The following is a 22,515-nucleotide window of genomic DNA, read 5'->3' as shown; positions in this document are numbered from 1 at the left end:
CCACTCCACATCTAGGTAGGTACCCAAGTGAAATGAAGGCATACGTCCATATGAAGATTTGTACACAAATTTTCATAGCAGCATTATTCATAATAGCCAAAAACTGAAAACAACTCAAGTGTCCATCAGCAAGTGAATGGATATAGAAACTAGTATAACCATATCAGCAATAAAAAGGACAACATGGATGGATAAAAAATAATTATGTCAAGTGAAACTAAGCCAGACAAAAAAGAATGCATCCTGATTTATTCCATTTCTGTAAAATCCTTTAAAATGTGAACAAGTGTATACTGATGTAAAGAAGACCAGTGGTTGTCTGAATGTAGGGGGTGGGAGGACAGGAAGAGGCAGAGGGAGGGATCCCAAGGGACATACTTTGGGGTGATGGATATGTTCACGATCTTGATTGTAGAGATCGTCAAAAAAAATAGCATTATACTCCCAATCCCCACAACTAGAACAAAAGACACAGGTTGAACTAGAAAAGCAGAAATGTATAATTTTGGGGTGGTGCTAATTGATATGCTTCATCATAACAACTTCAAGAACCTGAACATAATGTCAAATTAGATATGTTAGCAGTGTTTTTAACCATTTAGAACAGAAATATAAGAGAGAAACAGTTTTATAACAGGTTTAAGATTCCTGCATCTTTTAATCAAAGGTATCCTTCAGAAGCCAACTATTACAAGCAATTGACTAGAAAGAATTCTTTCCCAAGCTTCCCAGCTGTTCAATTGCTCCAAAAAGAATCTTTTTTCTTTTTTAAAGGCTGGAAATATTAATTTTGTCTTACAAATGAAGGCAATTGGGCAAGAAAAAGAAACTAAGGAACTAAAGGAGACACTTTCACTGTTTTTTTCCCCTCAAGAAAAGAGTCCTAATGATGACATGAAAGGCAGACGAAGACTCATTTAAATAAACTAAATTAATTTTCATTTAAACAACTTTAGTTTTTAAAGTCTATTTGCAAGCTTTATTTTGTTGACAAATAAGTGTAATTTATGTATTATGTTATAAAAGCTGGTATCATTCTTAATTATCTCCTATTGAGGGTTTAGGAAAATCAAGCTTTAAAAGAAAAAAAAAATACCATTCTTTTCCTTTCTCTTCACTGCTCTGAGCCAGCAATAATGACAATGGTAACTACTGATTTAGAAGATCAAAGTGTGCCTGACAAGTGACGCCCAAGATATTCATGTAAGTAATTTTTATTATTTTAATCCTCCACCAATATTTTAATAAAACAAAACTGTAAATGTTTTTAAGATAAATACTAGTAATGAAGAATTCTTTGTCAGGTTATATTCCAGGAAAAACAGAAAGGGTGGTTTTTTTCTTTGCTTTTCTTTTTTAGTGCCACTGTAGAACCCAAGATAATTTACATTTCAAACCAAATTGAGATGTGGAAAAAATATACAGAAGGAAATACAGCTCTAGAGTGTGTGTGTGGGAGAAAGCACTTCAAGTATTTATTTTACAGCCAAGTGAGAAAAACAATCAATTATACATAAGTCAACTTCATAGTTCAGGTATCTCAATCTTAAATTATAATACTAAACTAACGATTTCCCTAGTCTCCTAACTCATTCAATATAATGAATTACATTCAGTTGTAAAAGGTAAAATTCAAAGAAATGCAATTAAGGTAAGTAAAGAGAACGGTTACTGTCAATCGAAAATGCTTTTTTTTTTTTTTTTTTTTTTGAGCTTTCAAAAGTACCCTTTGGAATTTAAAAAAAGAAAAATTGAAACCCACAAACCCACACAGGCATATCCCGGAGATATTGCAGGTTCTGTTCCAGACCACCACAATAAAGCAAATATTACAATAAAGCAAGTCACACAAATGTTTTGGTTTCCCAGTGCATACGAAAGTTATGTTTACACTATACTGTAGTCCATTACATGTGCAATACCATCATGTTATTAAAAATAATGTATATACCTTAATTTTTAAAATATTTCATTGCTGGCCGGGCGCGGTGGCTCAAGCCTGTAATCCCAGCACTTTGGGAGGCCGAGACGGGCGGATCACAAGGTCAGGAGATCAAGACCATCCTGGCTAACACCGTGAAACCCCGTCTCTACTGAAAAATACAAAAAACTAGCCGGGCGAGGTGGCGGGCGCCTGTAGTCCCAGCTACTCAGGAGGCTGAGGCAGGAGAATGGCGTAAACCCGGGAGGCGGAGCTTGCAGTGAGCTGAGATCCGGCCACTGCACTCCAGCCTGGGCGATAGGGCGAGACTCCGTCTCAAAAAAAAAAAAAAAACAAAAAAAATATTTCATTGCTAAAAAATGTTAATGATTATCTGAGCCTTCAAGGAGTCATAGTCTTTTTGCTGGTAGAGGCTCTTGCCTCAGTGTGGATGGCTGCTGACTGATCACGGTGACGGTTGCTGAAGGTTGGAGTGACTGTGGCAATTTCCTAAAACAAGACAACAATGAAGTTGGCTCTTTCTTTCATAAAAGATTTCTCTGTAGCATGTGATACTGTTTGATAGCATTTTACTCACAATAGAAGTTCTTTCAAAACTGGAGTCAATCCTCTCCCAAGTCCTGCTGCTTCTTTACTAAGTTTATGGAATATTCTAAATCCTTTGTTGTCATCCCAACAATGCTCACAGTATCCCCACCAGGAGTTGATGTCATCTCAGTGAATCACTTTTCCTTTCCTCATCCGCTCAAGTTTTATCATGAGACTGCAGCAATTCAGTCAAGTACATTTTCAGGCTCCACCTCTAGTTCTAGTTCTTTTGCTATTTCCACCACATCTACAGTTACTTTTTGCAGTGAAGTCTTCAACCCCTCAAAGTCATCCATGAGGGTTAGAATCAACTTCTCCCAAACTCCTGTTAATGTTGATATTTTGACCTCCTCCCATGAATCATGGATGTTCCTAATGGCATCTAGAATGGTGAATCCTTTTCAGATAGTTTTCAATTGACTTTGCCCAGTCTATCAGAGGAATTATGATCTATGGCAGCCTTACAAAATGTATTTCTTAAATAAAACTTGCAAATAGAAATTACTGCTTGGTCCATATGCTGCAGAACGGATATTGTGCTAGCAGGCATGAAAATAACATTAATCTCCTTGTGCATCTCCATCAAAGCTCCTGAGTGACCAGGTGCACCATCAATGAACAGTAATATTTTGAAAGGAATCCTTTTTCTGAGCAGTAGATCTCAACAGTAGACTTAAAATATTCGTTAAGCATGCTGTAAACAGACGTGTTGTCATCCAGGCTTTGTTGTTCCATTTATAGAGCACAGGCAGAGTACATTTAGCATAATTCTTAAGGGCTTTGGGATTTTCAGAATCCTAGCTTCAACTTAAAGTCACCAACTGCATTAACCCCTAACAAAAGAGTCAGCCTATCCTTTGAAGCTTCGAAGCCAGGCATTGACTACTCCTCTCAGCTATGAAAGTCTCAGATGGTGTCTTCTTCCAACAGAAGGCTGTTTTGCCTACACTGAAAATCTTTTGTTTAATGTAGCCACTTTCATCAATTAACTTAGCTAGATCTTCTGATAACTTGCAGCAGTTTCTATATCAGCACTTGCTGCTTCACCTTGCACTTTTATGTTATGGTGATGACATCTTTCCTTAAAGTTTATGAACCAACCTGTGCAAGCTTCCAACTTTTCTTCTACAGCTTTCTTACCTCTCTCAGCCTTTACAGAATTGAAGAGAGTCAGCGCCTTGCTCTGGATTAGGCTTTGGCTTTGGCTTAAGGGAATGTGCTGGTTTGATCTTCTATCCAGATAACTAAACCTTTCTCCATATCAGCAATAAGGCTGTTTTGCTTTTTTATCATTCATGTGTTCATTAAAGTAGCACTTTTAATTTCCTTCAGGAAATTTTCCTTTGCATTCACAACTTAGCTAACTTTGGCACAAGAGGCCTAGTTTTCAGTCTCTCTCAGCTTTCAACACACCTTCCTCACTAAGCTTAATCATTTCTAGCTTTGATTTAAAGTGAGAGATATGCAACTCTCTCTTTCACTGAAATACTTAGAGGCCATCATAGGATTATGACTTGGCCTAATTTTAATATTTTTGTGTATCAGGAAATAGGGAGGCCCAGGAGTGAGAGAGACAGAGGCCCTACTGGTCAGTGGAGCAGTCAGAACATACACAACATTTATCAATGGAGTTTGCCATCTTATATGGGTGTGGTTTGTGGTGCCCTAAAACAATTTCAATTATCACATTGAAGATCACTGATTACAGATCACCATAACAGATATAATAATAATGAAAAAGTTTGAAATATTGAAGCAATTACCAAAATGTGACACAGAGACACAAAGTGTGCACATGCTATTGGAAAAATGGCACTGACAGACTTGCCCAAAGCAGGATTGCCACAAACCTTCAATTAATAAAAAACACGTATCTGTGAGGCACAATAAAAGCACTATAAAATTAGGCATGCCTGTATTTGATTTCATAAGACAAGTGAAATTACATTTAGCCATGTTACTTTGGGAAAAACAATATTGGCACAGAATTGGTTACCCCTGCAAGAATACAAAAATAATCAAAGAAAATTTATTTCACAAGTGATTCCCCCATAGCTATCCAGCAAGTTAACATTATAAAATAAGCATAACTCCTAGAATTTGCTTAGGACAGAGTGTCTCAAGCTCAGTTCTACTGAGGTTCTGAACCAGATAATTCTGTGTTGTGCAGGGCTGCCCTGTGTACTGTAGGAAATTTAGCAGCATCTCTGGCCTCCACCCATTAGAGGCCAGTAGTACTCTCACCTCAGATGTGGCAATCAAAGATCTCCAGACACTGCCAAATGTCCCCAGGAGACAAAAGCATCCCAGGCTGAGAACTACAGGCTTAGACCTAAAAAATGCACTAGTTACACAGTAAAAAATAATGGCATATTTTAAACAATAATAAGTATATCTAGAAAGAATTAAGGAAGCCAAAAGTTGGTCCTTTGGAAAAATGAAAGTCAGAAACCACGGTAAGATTGGTGAAGAATGTGAGAAAGCACAAATGATTAACATTTTGGATGAAAATAGGAACACAAGTGCAGGTACTGCTGAGGCTGAACAGAAAATTAGAGGCTTTTATAAAGAACATGATGCCCAAAGCTTTGAAAACAAATTAAATGGATACATTCATAAAAAACAAAACTTACAAAAGACAATCAAAAACAAATAGAAATGTTAAAGGACATTTCATCAGGAGCTAAACATTTCCACAAAAAGAAGCTTGCCAAATAGTCAAGGAATAGGTAATTCTAATTTTACACAAACTCTTTCAAAGGACAAAATAAAAGAAACCTTTCCCAGGTACTTTATGAGACAAGCGTGACTTTGATTCCAAAACCAGACAAGGACAGCTAAGAGGGAAAAAGTAAAGGCGAATATCTCTTATAAACAGAGATTTTAAAAACAGCATGCAAATACTAGCAAACTGGACCAAGCAAAGTATGAATCATGAGGTGGTTGGGTTTACATCAGGATGTAAGGTTGATTCAATATAAGAAAATTAGCAGATTAAAAGAATATAGGATTATCTCAATAGAGAAAAAGGGTTTGATAATATTCAACATCAATTCATGATAAAACTGTTAGAAAACTAGGAACTGTAGGTAACTTCCCTAACCTGATAAATGACAGATACAACAATAAAACTCTATAGCAAACATCACATTTAATAATGAAACGTTGCAAGCATTTTCTTTAAGATCAGAAAAAAAGGCCAAGATGCCTTCCATCACTACTTCTATTCAATATTGTATTTAGAGGTCCTAGCTAGGACAGTAAGAAACCATTTTTTAAAATAAAAGATAAGAACTCAGAAGAAGAGGCAGAACTGTTATTATGTGCAAACTATAATGACTGAGTATTTTACAAGTACTGCACAGATTGTGAATAAGATATTTTAGTAAGACTGTTTGTAAGAAAAATCAGTACACAAAAGTCAATTGAAATTGACTTCATTCCCAATAGGATGGGAATCCAAAAGTCAGATAATAACAGGTATTGACAAGGACATGAAGAAATCAAACCCCTTATACACTGCTAGTAGGAAGGTAAAATGGTGTGGCTGCTTTGGGAAATAGTCTGGCAGTTCCACAAATGATTAAACATAGAGTTATCATTATGACCCAGCAATTCCACTCCTAGATATAAACCCAAGAGAAGCAAAAGCATATGTCCACACAATAACTTGTACATGCATGTTTGTAGCAGCATTATTCATTTTAGCCAAAAGGTGAAAAAAAAAACCTAAATATCTATCTACTGGTGAATAAACAACTTGTGAGGTATCCATACAATGGATTATCATTGTGCCTTAAGAAGGAAGGAAATTCTGACACAAGCTACAACATGGAGGAACCTTGAAAACATTATGCTAAGTGAAAAAAGTCAGTCACAAAAGACCACGTATAATGTGATTCCATTTAAATGAAATGTCCAGAAGAGGCAAACATACAGAGACAGAAGTAGACTGGTAGTTGCTTAGGACTAACAAGGATGAAGGGTTTTGGGGGGCGATCACTAAGGGGTACAGCATTTCTTTTTGAGGTGATGAAAATGTTTTAAAATTATCTTGACAATTGCACATGTCTGTAAATGCACTAAAATGCAGATGTGAACACTGAGTGAATTATAAACTAGATCTCTGTAGTAGAATAATTTATAATCCTTTGGGTATATACCCAGCAGTGGGATGGCTGAGTCATATGGTACATCTAGTTCTAGATCCTTGAGGAATTGCCATACTGTTTTCCATAATGGTTGAACTAGTTTACAATCCCACCAACAGTGTAAAAGTGTTCCTATTTCTCCACATCCTCTCCAACACCTGTTGTTTCCTGATTTTTTAATGATTGCCATTCTAACTGGTGTGAGATGGTATCTCATTGTGGTTTTGATTTGCATTTCTCTGATGGCGAGTGATGATGAGCATTTTTTCATGTGTCTGTTGGCTGTATGAATGTCTTCTTTTGAGAAATGTCTGTTCATATCCTTTGCCCACTTTTTGATGGGGTTGTTTGTTTTTTTCTTGTATATTTGTTTGAGTTCTTTGTAGATTCTGGAAATTAGCCCTTTGTCAGATGAGTAGATTGCAAAAATTTTCTCCCATTCTGTAGGTTGCCTGTTCACTCTGATGGTAGTTTCTTTTGCTGTGCAGAAGCTCTTTAGTTTAATTAGATCCCATTTGTCAATTTTGGCTTTTGTTGCCATTGCTTTTGGTGTTTTAGACATGAAGTCCTTGCCCATGCCTATGTCCTGAATGGTACTACCTAGATTTTCTTCTAGGGTTTTTATGGTAATAGGTCTAACATTTAAGTCTCTAATCCATCTTGAATTAATCTTCGTATAAGGAGTAAGGAAAGGATCCAGTTTCAGCTTTCTACTTATGGCTAGCCAATTTTCCCAGCACCATTTATTAAATAGGGAATCCTTTCCCCATTTCTTGTTTCTCTCAGGTTTGTCAAAGATCAGATGGCTGTAGATGTGTGGTATTATTTCTGAGGACTCTGTTCTGTTCCATTGGTCTATATCTCTGTTTTGGTACCAGTACCATGAATTTATAATCCTTTGGGTATATACCCAGAGGATTATAAATTATTCTACTACAAAGACACATGCACACGTATGTTTATTGCGGCACTATTCACAATAGCAAAGACTTGGAATCAACCCAAATGTCCATCAGTGACAGACTGGATTAAGAAAATGTGGCACATATACACCACGGAATACTATGCAGCCATAAAAAAGGATGAATTTGCGTCCTTTGTAGGGACATGGATGCAGCTGGAAACCATCATTCTTAGCAAACTATCACAAGAAGAGAAAACCAAACACCGCATGTTCTCACTCATAGGTGGGAACTGAACAATGAGTTCACTTGGACTCGGGAAGGGGAACATCACACACTGGGGCCTATCATGGGGAGGGGGGAGGGGGGAGGGATTGCATTGGGAGTTATACCTGATATAAATGATGAATTGATGGGTGCTGACGAGTTGATGGGTGCAGCACACCAACATGGCACAGGTATACATATGTAACAAACCTGCACGTTATGCCTATGTACCCTAGAACTTAAAGTATAATAAAAAAAAAAAAAAAAACTAGATCTCAGTACAGTAAAGCTGTTTTCTAAAGAAAAGAATCAATTGTATTTCTACATCAGCATGACACTATTAGAAATTATGCTTTATAATGCATCAAAATGCATTTAAGCTCTCCATGGAGAAAATTATAAAATTTTACTAAAAGGAAATTAAATAAATGAAAGAATATACAATGTTCATGTATTAGAAGTTTTAATATCATAGAAATGTCAATTTTCCTCCAGTTGTTCTACAGATTAATTTCAATTCCAAAATCCTAATAGAACTCTCTTATAGTATTTGAGAAGCTGATAGTTAAACTTACAATGAAGCCCAAAGGCTAACAATAGCCAAGACACTCATTAAGAAAACGAACAATGGAAATGTACTCTCACAGCTACCAAGACTTCTAAAGCTATGGATAGACTTTAGTGTAGGGAAATAACAGGGCTCAGAATGATCCACACGTATACATCTGGAAATTTGACTTATACACAGCAAGCATGGAAGGTCAAACTGGGTATCTGTACCCATATTTCATATCCTGTATAAAACCAAATCCAAGTGAATAACACACTTAAACGTGAAAATGTAAAACTATCAAGAAGACAACTATTTTGAAAACAGTACAGAACAGGAAAATTCAAAAGAATAGTGAGAGGAGCCTAGTGTTAATAATATTAAAATACATTATAAAGAATCACACGTGGAAGCAGAGTGTGGGAAGATGAACAAAGGGGACTTGGCAGGTGGCGGGGTGTGGATGATGGGAAGTTGCTTGGCGGGTACAACGTGCATTGCTCCAGTGATGGATGTGCTGAAGGCCCTGACCTCACCACAGTGCAATATAGCAGTGTAGCACAATTACACCTGTACCCCACGAATATATACAATTTTTAAAATATCATTAAGAACAATGTGGTATTGAAACGTGGGGAGACACAACAGAAAGTCCAGAAATATACCAAACTACACACAGAAATTTAGTGTGATGAAAGTGGCCTCTCAAACCAGTAAAGATGGACTTTTTAATAAATAATACTAAGACAACAGAGTCTCTTCTACCTGTGGGCAAACATAAAAACTAAATTGGATTTGTATTTCACATCATATACCACATAAAACAAAAATGGGTCAAAAATATAGATACATAGATAGATAGATAGATAGATAGATAGATAGATAGATAGATAGATAGATAGATACAGAGCTAGAGATATGTACTAAAACCACAGAGTATTAGAAGAAAACACAGGGAAATTCCTTTATAAGCTTAGAGTAACTCAAAATCTAGAATCTATTAAAACAAAAAGAATACAACAGCATAAAACTTTTATAAATCCTACATGGCAAAAAGCACCAAAGTCAAAAGACGAAATGCACCAGATACAAAGGACAAATGTATGATACCACTAACACGAGATACCCAGAGTAGGCAAAGTCATAAGGACAGAGAGCAGAGAACAGAGATGACCAGAGGCTGGAGGGAGAGAGGAACCAGCAGGTATCTCTTGATAAGTATAGAGTTTCTATTTGGGATAGTGAAAAAGTGAGATAGTGGAAATAGTGGTGATGGTTGCACAATTGTAAACATACGTAATGCCACTGAATTATACACTTAACAATTGTTAAAATGGTACATCTTGTTATGTATATTTTACCACAATAAAAACGAATGACGGTGACCAGATAAATAAGCAATTTTAAAAAAAGACAAATGAGGGTGGAGGAGTGGGCAACATTTGCACCTTGCATCACAAAAGAGTTTGCCACCCTAACACATGAAGAAATCAGTGAGAAAAAAGACCAATAACCTAACCCAATTTAAAAATAGGCAACAGATGCAAACAGTTCACAGAAAGAAAAATTGCCCTTAATCATATGCAAAAATGTTCAACATCATTCATCAGAGAAATGTAAATTTCTATTTGCAAATGTATTATATACACTGAAATATATTTTTTACCTATCAGATTGGAAAAAAAGTTAATAAGACACTCTCATGGGAAAGCTATAAGTTACCCTTGTATGCTACTGGCAGGAACATAAATTGTTATATCCATGACTGAAGGCAATTAACAATATCTAGAAAAATACCAATGCATACACCCTTTCATCAAACAACTCCACTTCTGGGAATATATCCTCCAGATATGCTAGCACATGTGGGAAACAGATACGAACAGGTTACAGTAACATTGTGTGGAATATCAAAAAATCAGAAACAACCCAAATATCCATTGATAGGAAACTGGTTAAATACATTATGGAATTTTTTTCCATACAATGGAAAATTATACACTATAAAAAACAAGAACCTCTGTTTGCATGTATACAAAGAGTTCTAACATATAAAATTAAGAGACTAAAGCAAACGGCAGAAGAGTGCATCTAGTATACTCCTTGAATTAAAAGGGAATGGGAAATAAGAATATTTATATTGTATAAAGAAACACGAAAGCTATATAAGAAATTCATAAAAACTGTGACTAGTGAGAAACAAAGGATGGAGTAAGCAGGCAACTGAGGCAGAGGGGATAAAAATGGAAATGAGATATTTTACTGTACTTTTAAATTTTGATTTGAGATATATGAATGATTTCTTATTTAAATTGTTTAAATAATTTGATAGAGGTTTCTAATTCAAGGGTATATATGTATTCGTTAAAACCCAAATAAATCCATATGGTCATTATATGTGTGACTTCTATCTGAAATGAAAAAGAAAACCCTAAATACTTATCTCTAGTTAATTAGATGCACACTGAAGTATTTAGGAGGAAGTGAACTGGTGTCTGCAACTTAATGGGAAATGCACAAGAAAACGTGATGGATTAGTATGTGAATAGAGCAGTGGACAGATACATATAAAGCAAGTAAGATGTTGATTGTAGGATCTAGATGATATGCATAAGGATGCTTATACAATATACAATTTTCAGTTTTTCTGTTTAAAATGTCATAACAAAATGTTAAAAGATGTTTTATTAAAATTCTCAAAACAGAGAACTCAATAATCAATAAATGAGCACCTCAACAGAAAAACAGGCAAAAAATACGTGTTTAATAGAAGACACAAATGTTGTATAAACATACAAAAGGCTGTTCGATCCTACTTGTAATCTGGGAACTACAAACTTTTAAACCACCATTTCTCAGCTGTCAGACTGACAAAAATTTTAATCAGTACCAAGTGTTGAAAAGGAGGAGGAAACAACCTAAAACCCAAGCGTCCATGAATATTACAATGGGCACCAAAGTGTGGGATAGCCACATAACGAAATATACTATGAAGCAGTGAGAGTAAACAAACTACTAATACCCAAAAGAATCTCAAAATACATTTTAGGTAAATGATGCAAGTAATTTAAAAATCAGTAAGATTTTAACTACATTAAGTTCAAAAGCAGGCTAAACTAAACAGTATATTGGTTATAGACATAAAATTAAGTTATTAAAAGCAAGGAAAAAATTAATGAGCAAAAATCAGAATAGTGGTCACCCTAGGGAGACATTGCAATTATAATGAAGACAATGTATTGCAGGTGGTTTTTAAGGTATTTCTAATGTCCTGTTTCTTAACCTAGATGGTCAGTTTCATGAGTGTTCATTGTTATTCTTAATATATGTTGTTATATACACTTTTGCAAACACATTCCACAACAAAAAGTTTCTTTTTTGAGATGGAGTCTCGCTCTGTCACCCAGGCTGGCGTGCAATGGCACGATCTCAGCACACTGCGACTTCCACCTCCCAGGTTCAAGCGATTCTCCTGCGTCAGCCTCCTGAGTAGCTGGCACTACAGGCGCATGCCACCACGCCTGGCTAATTTTTGTATTTTGAGTAGAGACGGGGGTTTCGCCATGTTGGCCAAACTGGTCTCGAACTCCTGAACTCACGTGATCTGCCCACCTCGGCCTCCTAAAGTGCTGGGATTACAGGCGTAAGCCACTGCACCTGGCCAAACGTTTCTTAAATATGAAAATGATCAGCACATTGCCTGTTTTTTTCCTTTTTTTTTTTGAGACAGAGTCTCACTCTGTCACCCAGGCTGGAATGCAGTGGCCTGATCTCAGCTCACTGGAAGCTCCGCCTCCTGGGTTCACACCATTCTCCTGCCTCCGCCTCCCAAGTAGCTGGGACTACAGGTGTACATTGCCCATTTTTAAGGATTAAAGATGAATTATTATAATATTAACATAAACATTCAAATGAAATCGTTTAATAGTTATCTCAATTTTAACATGATCAAAACCAAGATCCTGACTTCCACCTCTCACTCCCCGCCTCTTCCTGTTGTCTTTCCCACCTGGGTAAATTGCCCCTCCAGCCTACCAGTTGCTTAGTCCAAACCTTGGAATCATCTTTGATTCTGTTCTCTCTTACTCAAACCTCACACCCAACCCATCTGCAAATCTTGTTAGGGATCTTTACATTATATCCAAAATCCTTCACTTCTCACCATCCTCTTCATACCACCCCAATCCCAGCCACCACCGTCTCTCACATGGATAACTACAACAGTCTCCTTCCTGGTCTCCCTGTGTCTGTCCTCTGTCTAGTTTACTCTCAACAGGCAGCCGAAGAGATCATTTTCAAATGCAAATTAGGGTGAGTTGTCCTTTGTTCAAAACCCACCTATAGCTCCCCACCTCTGTCACTGTGAAAGCCAAGAATCCACACAACAGCCCACTTAGCACTACCTGTTCCAGCTCCCACTGCGGCTCCTACCACTTTCTCCCTCACTCCATCTGCTGCTACCACAGTCAACTCTTCATGTTGCTCAAACTGGCCATGCTGGCTGTGGCCTTGGGCTCTCCCTTGGAATCCACATGGTCCCTCCCAAACTTCCTTCATGTCAAGAGCTCATATGTCACCTTATTAGAAGGTTCATCAGAACTACCCTATATGAAATTGAAAAATCGGCCGGGCGCGGTGGCTCAAGCCTGTAATCCCAGCACTTTGGGAGGCCAAGACGGGCGGATCACGAGGTCAGGAGTTTGAGACCATCCTGGCTAACACGGTGAAACCCCGTCTCTACTAAAAAATACAAAAAGCTAGCTGGGCGAGGTGGCCGGCACTTGTAGTCCCAGCTACTCAGGAGGCTGAGGCAGGAGAATGGCGTAAACCCGGGAGGCGGAGCTTGCAGCGAGCTGAGATCCGGCCACTGCACTCCAGCCTGGGCGACAGAGCGAGACTCCGTCTCAAAAAAAAAAAAAAAAAAAAAAAAGGAATTGAAAAATCCTGCCTTACAACCCAGTGCTCCCTTCCCCCTTACCTTCTTTATCATTCTCCATCTTATTATCATGTAATTAATCATACACATTATATATTTACTGTCTCTAGTCACTAAAATGAAAACTCCACACAAGAAGAATTTTTACCAGTTTTTCTTCCTACTATATCCCCAATATCTAGGTAAGCACTTAATAATATCTGAGTGAAGGAAAGGCCTTTTATTAAACCCTTTTTTAAACAATAAGCACTTATTATGATACTTAAAAGTATTTTAATTCATAAAATAATAAATTGTATTATCTCCATTAACAATCGTGAAAAAGTAAATTAAATTTTGCCAAATAAAATATCGAGCACATAGATGCTTTTTCCTGAATATAAACCATTTGTTTCTGTAACCAAAAAACAAAAATAGCTAGGAATTCCATTTGCAATACATTAAAAATTGATTTTAAAAAAAATCAAGTAAAGTATGTCACAATTTGATGAAGTAAAATTGAAATAAAGCTATAGTTTGAATCCTATACCTCCAACTAAATTAATGTGCTCTCGCCGTAAAGCTAAAAACTAAAGCAGAAACCATGCCCTAACGTGAAAAACAAGCATTGATTACTTGCCCCAGCAACAGGAAAACAGGAAGGGCAAACAGTGCAGGCTAAAAGGAACCTTAAGAATCATCTAATATTAGCCCCTTCATTTTTACAACAAAAGAAACTAAGGACTTGAAATGACCTGAAAAAAAAAAAAAATTTAGTTTGCTTATTCAATTGTGATCCTTGCTACAGCAAAATTCAGCTTTTATACAACTGGAGACAAAATATATCTCCATGGAAACAATATTCCCGAGTACACATGTGAGACTGAGAAGTATGGTTTTCTATGCAGGTCTTCACATCCTAAATATACAAATAGGGGTGGGGAGGTACTGAAAAGAGCACAGCTTTCTAATCAGACAGATCTGGATTTAAATTCCAGCTCTACCATTTACTTTGCTTTTGGTAATTTTTGTCCATCGGAGCCCCAGCTTTTCATGAGCAAAATGGGGATCATTAAGACCTACATTATAAGTTTGTTAGGAATGTAAAAAAGTATTAAGTCATCTAACTCAGGGCCTGGTACATTCCTGGCTACAGTCTGCCTGCAGGCCTTCTGACATTTTAATCAGAGTTGCATAATGCTCAATGAGAATCACCATCTCTGACTGCCACTGGTGACTTTACTGCACTAGCCTATATCACAGAGAGCTCCACTAACAGCAGGGCGATGAAACTGTTGATGCTGTTATTAACAGAAATTGTCAATTACCTGACAACAGACGCTAGGTGCTACTTGTTTGAGGCAAAATAAAAGACTGCTTGATTTTTCTTCTAAATGTAAAGTTGAGCAATCTATTTCTTACTAGAGTCCTGATCCCTGATCAATCATGCCTTCTCAAAACCAAAAGGGATCTCACAGGTCATCTAGCAAGAATCTTCTCCACAGTACATTAGGTTAGATTAGATGACCAATTTCTGTGTAAAGCCTTCTAGTTTAAACCAAGCTCTCACTCAGGTAGCAGTTTATTACATTTTCTGATCCTTCTAATTACCAGGAAGTGTTTTTTTCCCCCACTAAGAATGGACAGGTAATGAAAAAGTGAATGAAAACATATTAATGCCACCCTTATACTCAGATACTTCTGGAAACAAAAATCTTAATTATTTTCATTTGAGGGTAACAAAGGATATCCTATTTAATAACAATTCCATAATATAAAAGTCAAGTTCTAAAAATACATCTTGAAGCTTGCATTTACATTCTCAACATATATATTAGAAAGTTTGTCTTATACATGGATCAAAGACTTAAATCTAAGACCTGAAACCATAAAGATTCTAGAGGGTAACTGGAAAACTCCTTCTAGACACTGGCTTAGGCAAAGACTTCATGACCAAGAACCCGAAAGCAAATGCAACAAAAATGATAAATAGATGAGACTTAATTAAACTAAAAGGCTTCTGTACAGCAAAAGAAATAATCAGTAGAGTGGGAGAAAATCTTCACAATCTATACATCCTACAAAGAACTAATATATAGAATCTACAAAGAACTCAAACAAATCAGCAAGAAAAAAACAAACAATCCCATCAAAAAATGGGCTAAGGACATTAGCCCACCTTTAGACAATTATCAAAAGAAGATATACAAATAGCCAACAAGCGTATGGGAAAATGCTCAGCATCACCAATTATCAGGGAAATGCAAATCAAAACCACAATGACACCACCTCACTCCTGCGGGAATGGCCATAATCAAAAAATCAAAAAATAATAGATGTTGGCGTGGATGTGGTGAAAAGGGAACATTTTTACACTGTTGGTGGGAATATAAACTAGTACAACCACTATGGAAAACAGTGTGGAGATTCCTTAAAGATAAAAGTGGCTCTACCGTTTGATCCAGCAATCCCACTACTAGGAATCTACCCAGAGGAAAAAGTCATTATAAGAAAAAGATACTTGCACATGCATGTTTACAGCAGCACAGTTTGCGATTGCAAAAATATGGAACCAGCCCAAATGCCCATCAATCAACGAGTCGTTAAAGAAAATGGTGTGTGTGTATATATATATATATACATATATATATATATATACATATATATATATATATATATATATAGTACATACACACACACACACACACCATGGAATACTACTCAGCCATGAAAAGGAATGAAATAATGGCATTCACAGCAACCTGGATGGAATTGGAGGCTATTATTCTAAGTGAAGTATAATAACTCAGGAATGGAAAACCAGATACTGTATGTTCTCACTTACATGTAGGAGCTAAGCTATGAGGATGCAAAGGTGTAAGAATCATACATTGGACTCTGGGGACTCGGGGGAAAGAATGGGGGTGGCAAGGGGTAAAAGACTACACATTGGGTACAGTGTACACTTCTCAGGTGATGGGTGCACCAAAATCTCAGAAATCACCACTAAAGAACTTATTCATGTAACCAAATACCACCGGTTCCCCAAAACTTAATGAAATAAAAAAAAATTTTAAATGTTCAAAAAATTGAAAAAAAAGAAAGTTTGCCTTATAAATGTATAAAACAAAGAAAACATACCTGGGATGATATCATTGATGTGCAACAGAATTGTACTTTCAACACACGCAAAACTACAAAGCTGCACTCCGTCGAATCTTCCATCCCAGTTGCCAATAGGGTTATCCTAGAAATTAAATAATAAACACTAAAATCCTCCTCAATGAAATGTAAACGTGAAAGTCTGTATTTTCCAAAAGAATCCTCCAAAATATTTTACATTGGTAAAATGTTAACAATTTTACCTAAAAGAAAGAAAGAATACATTAGGAATAGTTGCCATAGTAATAAGGCTTTGCTTTTCTCGTTTGTTTGTTCATTTTTTTCCTTAGGGAAATGAGATCCAAGAATAACCAAGTTATATAGTAAACCCCTAGATAAACAAAGAATCAAAAGTGTTTTTTGTACTTTACTGAACAATACATACTAGTCTATGGAATAACACCCATTTGAGGTTTTAAAAGACAATGTTTTGCATAGAAAGATTCATTAATAATATATTATTTCACCCAGAAACATGCCTCTAATTAGCCCTAGGCTCTGCATATTCCCTGAGTACTTAAATATTGTCGATCTGAACTTCTGTATGCCTTTCTGTACATAAAAAGTCTATTTTCTAATTGTTCTTTTGTCATTTTATGCGCATATAGGAATCTTCTCCAAGATGGAGATGTTTATATTTAATTATTTGATATTCTAATACAGTGCCAACTAGCACCGTGCTGTTCAGGGAACTACATCAGTAGACGGGCCAGTTAGACAACTGCCCTGGGCACGAATGTGCATGGCATGCTAAAATGACCCTGGCAAACTGTCTACACACGTCAACTATGGGACAGACGGAGGCAGGAAGAGAAGCTGGCAGGGCAAACCTCTAGGCAGCTTGCCCCAGGTAAATAAGCTGACCCCAGACTGCCATCTGAAAAAGGCAAGGCCTAAACCCTAAACAGCTTCTGCCAAGTTTGAGGCCCAAGGTAAAGAACCTGACGCAAGGGGAGACCAACCCTGATGACTAGTGGCCCTGTTTCTCCAATCTTCCCTCCATGCAGGCCACAATTCTTGAAATAAAGACTGAATTACTATTTAAAGAATATTGGTTAAAAGGAGTGCTTTATTGTCAGCTATCCTGAGAGGCATACATGTTTTACTCTGGTTCTAACTTTTCACATATTAAGAGTAAATGTTTAGTAACTAACCAATGAGTATCAAATAGAATTTCTCAGAATTTTCAAGCACAGGAAACACTACACTAAAACAAACATTACCTTACTAACCAAAAGGTGTACCTGAATAGACAAAAATGACTAAAAGCATCCCCATGGTGAGTATAGGAGACTACTACTCACGTCCCCTCCTAACTCATTCTAGTGTTCAATAATTCCGTATGAATTTCTTTCTTTATACATAACAAAGTCTCGCCAATATGTTCAATATATGATAAAAATGGTCTCGGCCTTTCTCTTCCTATTCTCTCAATGCCACAGGTATAATTCAACCTGCCACACTGGAATGGATCCACTATTAACAAGTATGATTGTAAGGAAACATTAAAAATAAGTGACAGAAACAAAAAGTCAAAAGTTGTATGATTCCACTCTTCTGAGGAGCCTAGCCAAATTCACAGATACAGAAAGCAGAAGAAACTGTGGTTAGCAGAGGTTGGGGAAAGCGGGCAGTTACTGTTGAACAGGCACAGACTTTCAGTTTAGAGATGATGACAAAGTTCTGGAGATGAGTAGAAGTGACAGTACAACAATGTGAATATACTTAATGCCACTGTATGCACACTTAAAAATGCTTAAAAGGTAAATTTTGTTATGTATATTTTACCACAATAACAAAAGGTTTTTAAAATGAATGAAATCCTATGAGATATTCTAATTGTCTATTCCTCAAAATCAATGTGGTTTTCCTCTGCTCAGATATTTTCTATAAATGATTTTTATACTAATTATTAAAATATACTAATTATTAAAACGGTAATATTATAATAGCAATAATATACTATATTAGTATAATAGTAATAATGTACTAATTATTAAGATAGTAAATATACTAATTATTTAAACCAGATCAGCCATTAAATTGTGTGGAATATCATAAAAAAACATAGATTACCCCAAAAAACTTTTTCAAAATAAAGAAAAATAGGATATCATGTAATATATATGCATTTTGTTTTGTTTTGTTTTGTCTACTGGTCAGCTACAATAAGGCAAATTTAAAGATTGAGAACATTATTCCAGTTTATTCAAATGGGAAAAAAAAAAAAACTAAAGTGTAATTCTACATCTAGACCCCTGTTCTATTTCAATGCTCCTTTACCAAAGATAAATTAGAACATGTTCTTTAAAGTATTCCAAATTAGATCATGTTAAATATTCAAAGTGTTCAATTTGCAAGTAAATTGGTCCTAAAACTAATACATAATATATAAACTATACATATATAATATATATGTATGTTTATGTATATATACATATATAATATATATGTGTATATGTTTATGTATATATACATATATAAACTAATACATCACAAAGATATTTAATCCAAAATTTTCTTACCATGTCCACACCAACAAAATATCCTAAGCTTTCTTTTCCTGGCAAAACATCACAGAATATAACTGTTCCAGATTCTATTGTTTCTCCAACCTTCAAAGAAACTCTGGAGTTTATTTCCAAAGGAGGAAGTTCGACCTGCATTGTGTCCACAGGACCTGCATAATCACTTTCCAACGCAGTGTCATCATCTTCTATGAGTTCTAGCTTGTCCAATGCAACAAACACGCCACAGTCTTCATCACACTGAAAAAGCTGCTTCCCTTGGTACACCCCGTCAGTGAAACCTTGGCCACGACCTTCTTCCTAGTTTTTAAGAGAGAGGGGAAAGAAATAGACATAGAAAGATTACCCATAGGGAAAGGGGTTCACTCTAGGGATTTCAGGAAAATCACTCTGGAAAAATTCTAAATGACACATATAATAAATAATATAATTATTAGCAGTTGCTGTTGGATTTACGGTGTTTAAAAAAATAAGAAAGAAGTTGTATCTGATGCTGAAATATTATCTGATAATTTCAATTCATAACTCTATTACGAAAAAGCTAGGCTGAATTCCACGTTGTGATTCTAACATTAATTTGGCTATGAAAAGAAAATGTTACTTTTAAACAGCAGTAATGTTAGCTCCACTCATTAAGCACTTACTGCCAGCCACTGTGCTAAATCCTGTATCAATGTACCACAAAAATACTACAAGTCATGTACTATTAACACCACTGTACTGGTAAGCATGCAGAATGAGAGAAGTTAAGTAGCTTTGTTAAGTAACCTGGCAACCCAGCTAGTACATGGCTTAACTGGGATTCAAATTCCTAATTGTTTACAATCACTGCTTTAAAAAAAAATTAAATCAAGAAGCAAAGAAGACATGCAATTCTACTGGCAATGTCAAAATGTAACTGGCATTTCAGTTACTGTGAATGAATATTAAGTTTGGAAACATATCACAGCATTCTTGGGTCTCCTTCCAGTAGAAATAAATTCCAAGGATTTCCACATATATTATCAGGGACCATTATAAGCAAGTTTAAATTTCTGCAACTTTTTTTCAAAAATTTTATATCTAAATTGTTATTACTTAATAACATACATTAAGAAGAACTAAGAAACCTATAGATGATAATGCAAGGTAATTAACAACCGTTGATGTAACTATTTACAACTGGTAGCGTTAATGCTTAATATAGGCAATGTTAAAATTTCTAAAATATAAATGCCTGCAATAACCAGGTGAACCTCTTTGTATGTTCCTATCATAGCACATAGCTTTTTAAAACTTTCAACATCATCTTTACAGCATCGCAATTCATCATTAAAAAGTAAACAAAAAAATTAAATCAAGAAGCAAAGAAGGCATGCAATTCTATTTGCAAGAATGTCAAAATATAATTGACATTTAAGTTCTTGAGAATGAATATTAAGCTTAGAAACATATCACAGAGTTCTTGTGATATGTTTTTGGTGATTTTCACACATATTATCAGTGACAACTATAAGCAAGTTTTGGATTATGGATTTATCCATAACATGGATTCATCAGCAAGGATGATGAATATTAAAAATTACAGAAGACTCTTGGGAAAATTGTTTTGTATTTAAAGGAGAAAAATACATATGTGCATACAAATACACATAGACACACAAACACAAACACACTACTAAAATGGTTTATCAAACTTACCAGCAATTCAACTCCAAAGAATATTCCAGAGACTGTCCTCTCTGCTAACAGGGGTCCTCTGAAGCGCACAACTCCAGGAAACTTTTCTTCCCCAGATCTCAACTGTACTTTCACAGGGCAGCCCACGTCTATTTGGAGGCCTTTACTTAGTCTGTTTCTGTTTTTAAACAGGCTGAACCTCTCCTCACAATTGGTAATTGCCAAAAGTAACTCCGTGAACTTTTCATTTATCTCTACAACATCCTTTTCATCAACAAAGAGAACTGCATGAGGTTGCTCTAGAATTTTTAATCCAATCTGATTTTTCTTGCCTTTTGCAGAAGGAATCCTTGAATGCCCCACAGAACGATCTTGAATACACTGTCCTATACTTCCCTTCGGTACTTTAAGGAGCTTTTGTGTTTGTTTGTCTGTAACGCTGCATTCTTGAAGAAGCAAATAAAAATTCCGCTCTTCCCAGTAGGGCGAAGTAACTTTTTCTTGGCTCCATAAGCCTGAACTCATTGTGATATTAACTTCAAAATACTAATTCAAAAAAAGGAAACTACTAATAACTTTGTCATAAAACCGCAAAAGATAAATTCAGTGGCAGTCCCAAAGCATGTTTTCAGCAACGTGGTGTCCATGCTGTAAAAAGAAAGGAAATCTAAATGCCTGCTGAAGAAGCAAAAATAGGATATCATGTAATATAGACTTCATTCTTTATGAAATAAACTTTAGACTTCATTCTACATGACTGAAAATTAAGACTGAAGATTCTTAAAATTTTCATTTGACTGGTAAACACATACACATAAATGAAATATTTTCCAAAAAATATCTAAAAGAGTTGAAGACATACAGTATATTACTTCTATCTACAGCAACTGTGCATATTTAATTAATGAAAACCAATTATAAAGTACTTTCAAAGACAACACAATAATGTTTGCTTCCAAGACAATGAAATTTATAAAATCAGATTCTAGTAAAAACTTTTAAAGGTTACCCTTATATACATATTCTAACTTTTTAAAAATTTATTTTTATTTATTTATTTATTTTGAGACAGGATCTCACTTTTGTTGCCCATGCTGGACTGCAGTGGCACAATCATGGTTCACTGTGGCCTTGACCTCCCAGGTTCAAGTGATCCTCCTACCTCAGCCTCCCGAGTAGCTGGTAGTATAGGTGCGTATCACCACACCCAGCTAAGTTTTCTATTTTTTGTAGAGACAGGGTCTCACTATGTTGCCTAAGCTGGTCTTGAACTCCTGGGCTCAAGTAATCCTCCTGTCTTGGCCTCCCACTGCGCTGGGATTACAGTCGTAAGCCACCAGGCCTGGCCCATGTTCTGACACTAATAAACTTTTAAAAGTAGCATTTGGGGCTGGGCTCTGTGGCTCATGCCTATAAATGATAGCTATGATATGGCCATATTTTGATAATGGAACATTTTACCTCTGACTAAACTTCATTTCATATATTTTGTCTGAAGATGGGCAATGTTCATCACATTAATCATAATTATCATCTAATTTCTCAAATCGCAAATATCAGATATTATAATGTGACTATATTAAAAATATTTTAAAAATCAATTTTGTAGCATCAAAACTTGTACCACAGAGCAAGAGAATATCATGATATAATTGCATTCTAATTTATTTCTATGATTTCTTTTTCAAATTTTCCTTTATTTTATTTATTTATTTATTTATTTATTTATTTATTTATTTATTTATTGAGACAGCATCTTGCTCTGTCACCCAGGCTTGAGTACGGTGGTGTGACGATAGCTCACTGCAGCTTCAAACTCCTGGGCTCAAGTGATCCTCCCACCTTGGCCTT

General features: G+C 35.9%; 1 protein-coding gene across 3 annotated transcripts in view; it reads right to left on the bottom strand.

Annotated features, from left to right (window-relative positions):
• CYLD (CYLD lysine 63 deubiquitinase) overlaps window positions 1-22,515 on the bottom strand; it is a 62,705-nt gene that overhangs the window by 33,138 nt on the left and 7,052 nt on the right. For all 3 annotated transcript variants that reach the window (XM_023209916.1, XM_023209918.1, XM_023209917.1), the window contains exons 3-5: window positions 20,686-21,312; window positions 19,003-19,305; window positions 16,457-16,562 (exon numbers count right to left, since the gene is read on the bottom strand). In XM_023209916.1, coding sequence (XP_023065684.1) covers window positions 16,457-16,562; window positions 19,003-19,305; window positions 20,686-21,189 — 913 coding nt within the window. In that variant the 5' untranslated portion in view covers window positions 21,190-21,312. The remainder of the gene's footprint in view (window positions 1-16,456; window positions 16,563-19,002; window positions 19,306-20,685; window positions 21,313-22,515) is intronic.

The sequence above is a fragment of the Piliocolobus tephrosceles genome, chromosome 17 (assembly GCF_002776525.5).
Source record: "Piliocolobus tephrosceles isolate RC106 chromosome 17, ASM277652v3, whole genome shotgun sequence".
Lineage (NCBI taxonomy): Eukaryota > Metazoa > Chordata > Mammalia > Primates > Cercopithecidae > Piliocolobus > Piliocolobus tephrosceles.
This window is presented reverse-complemented; position numbering and strand designations above follow the sequence as displayed.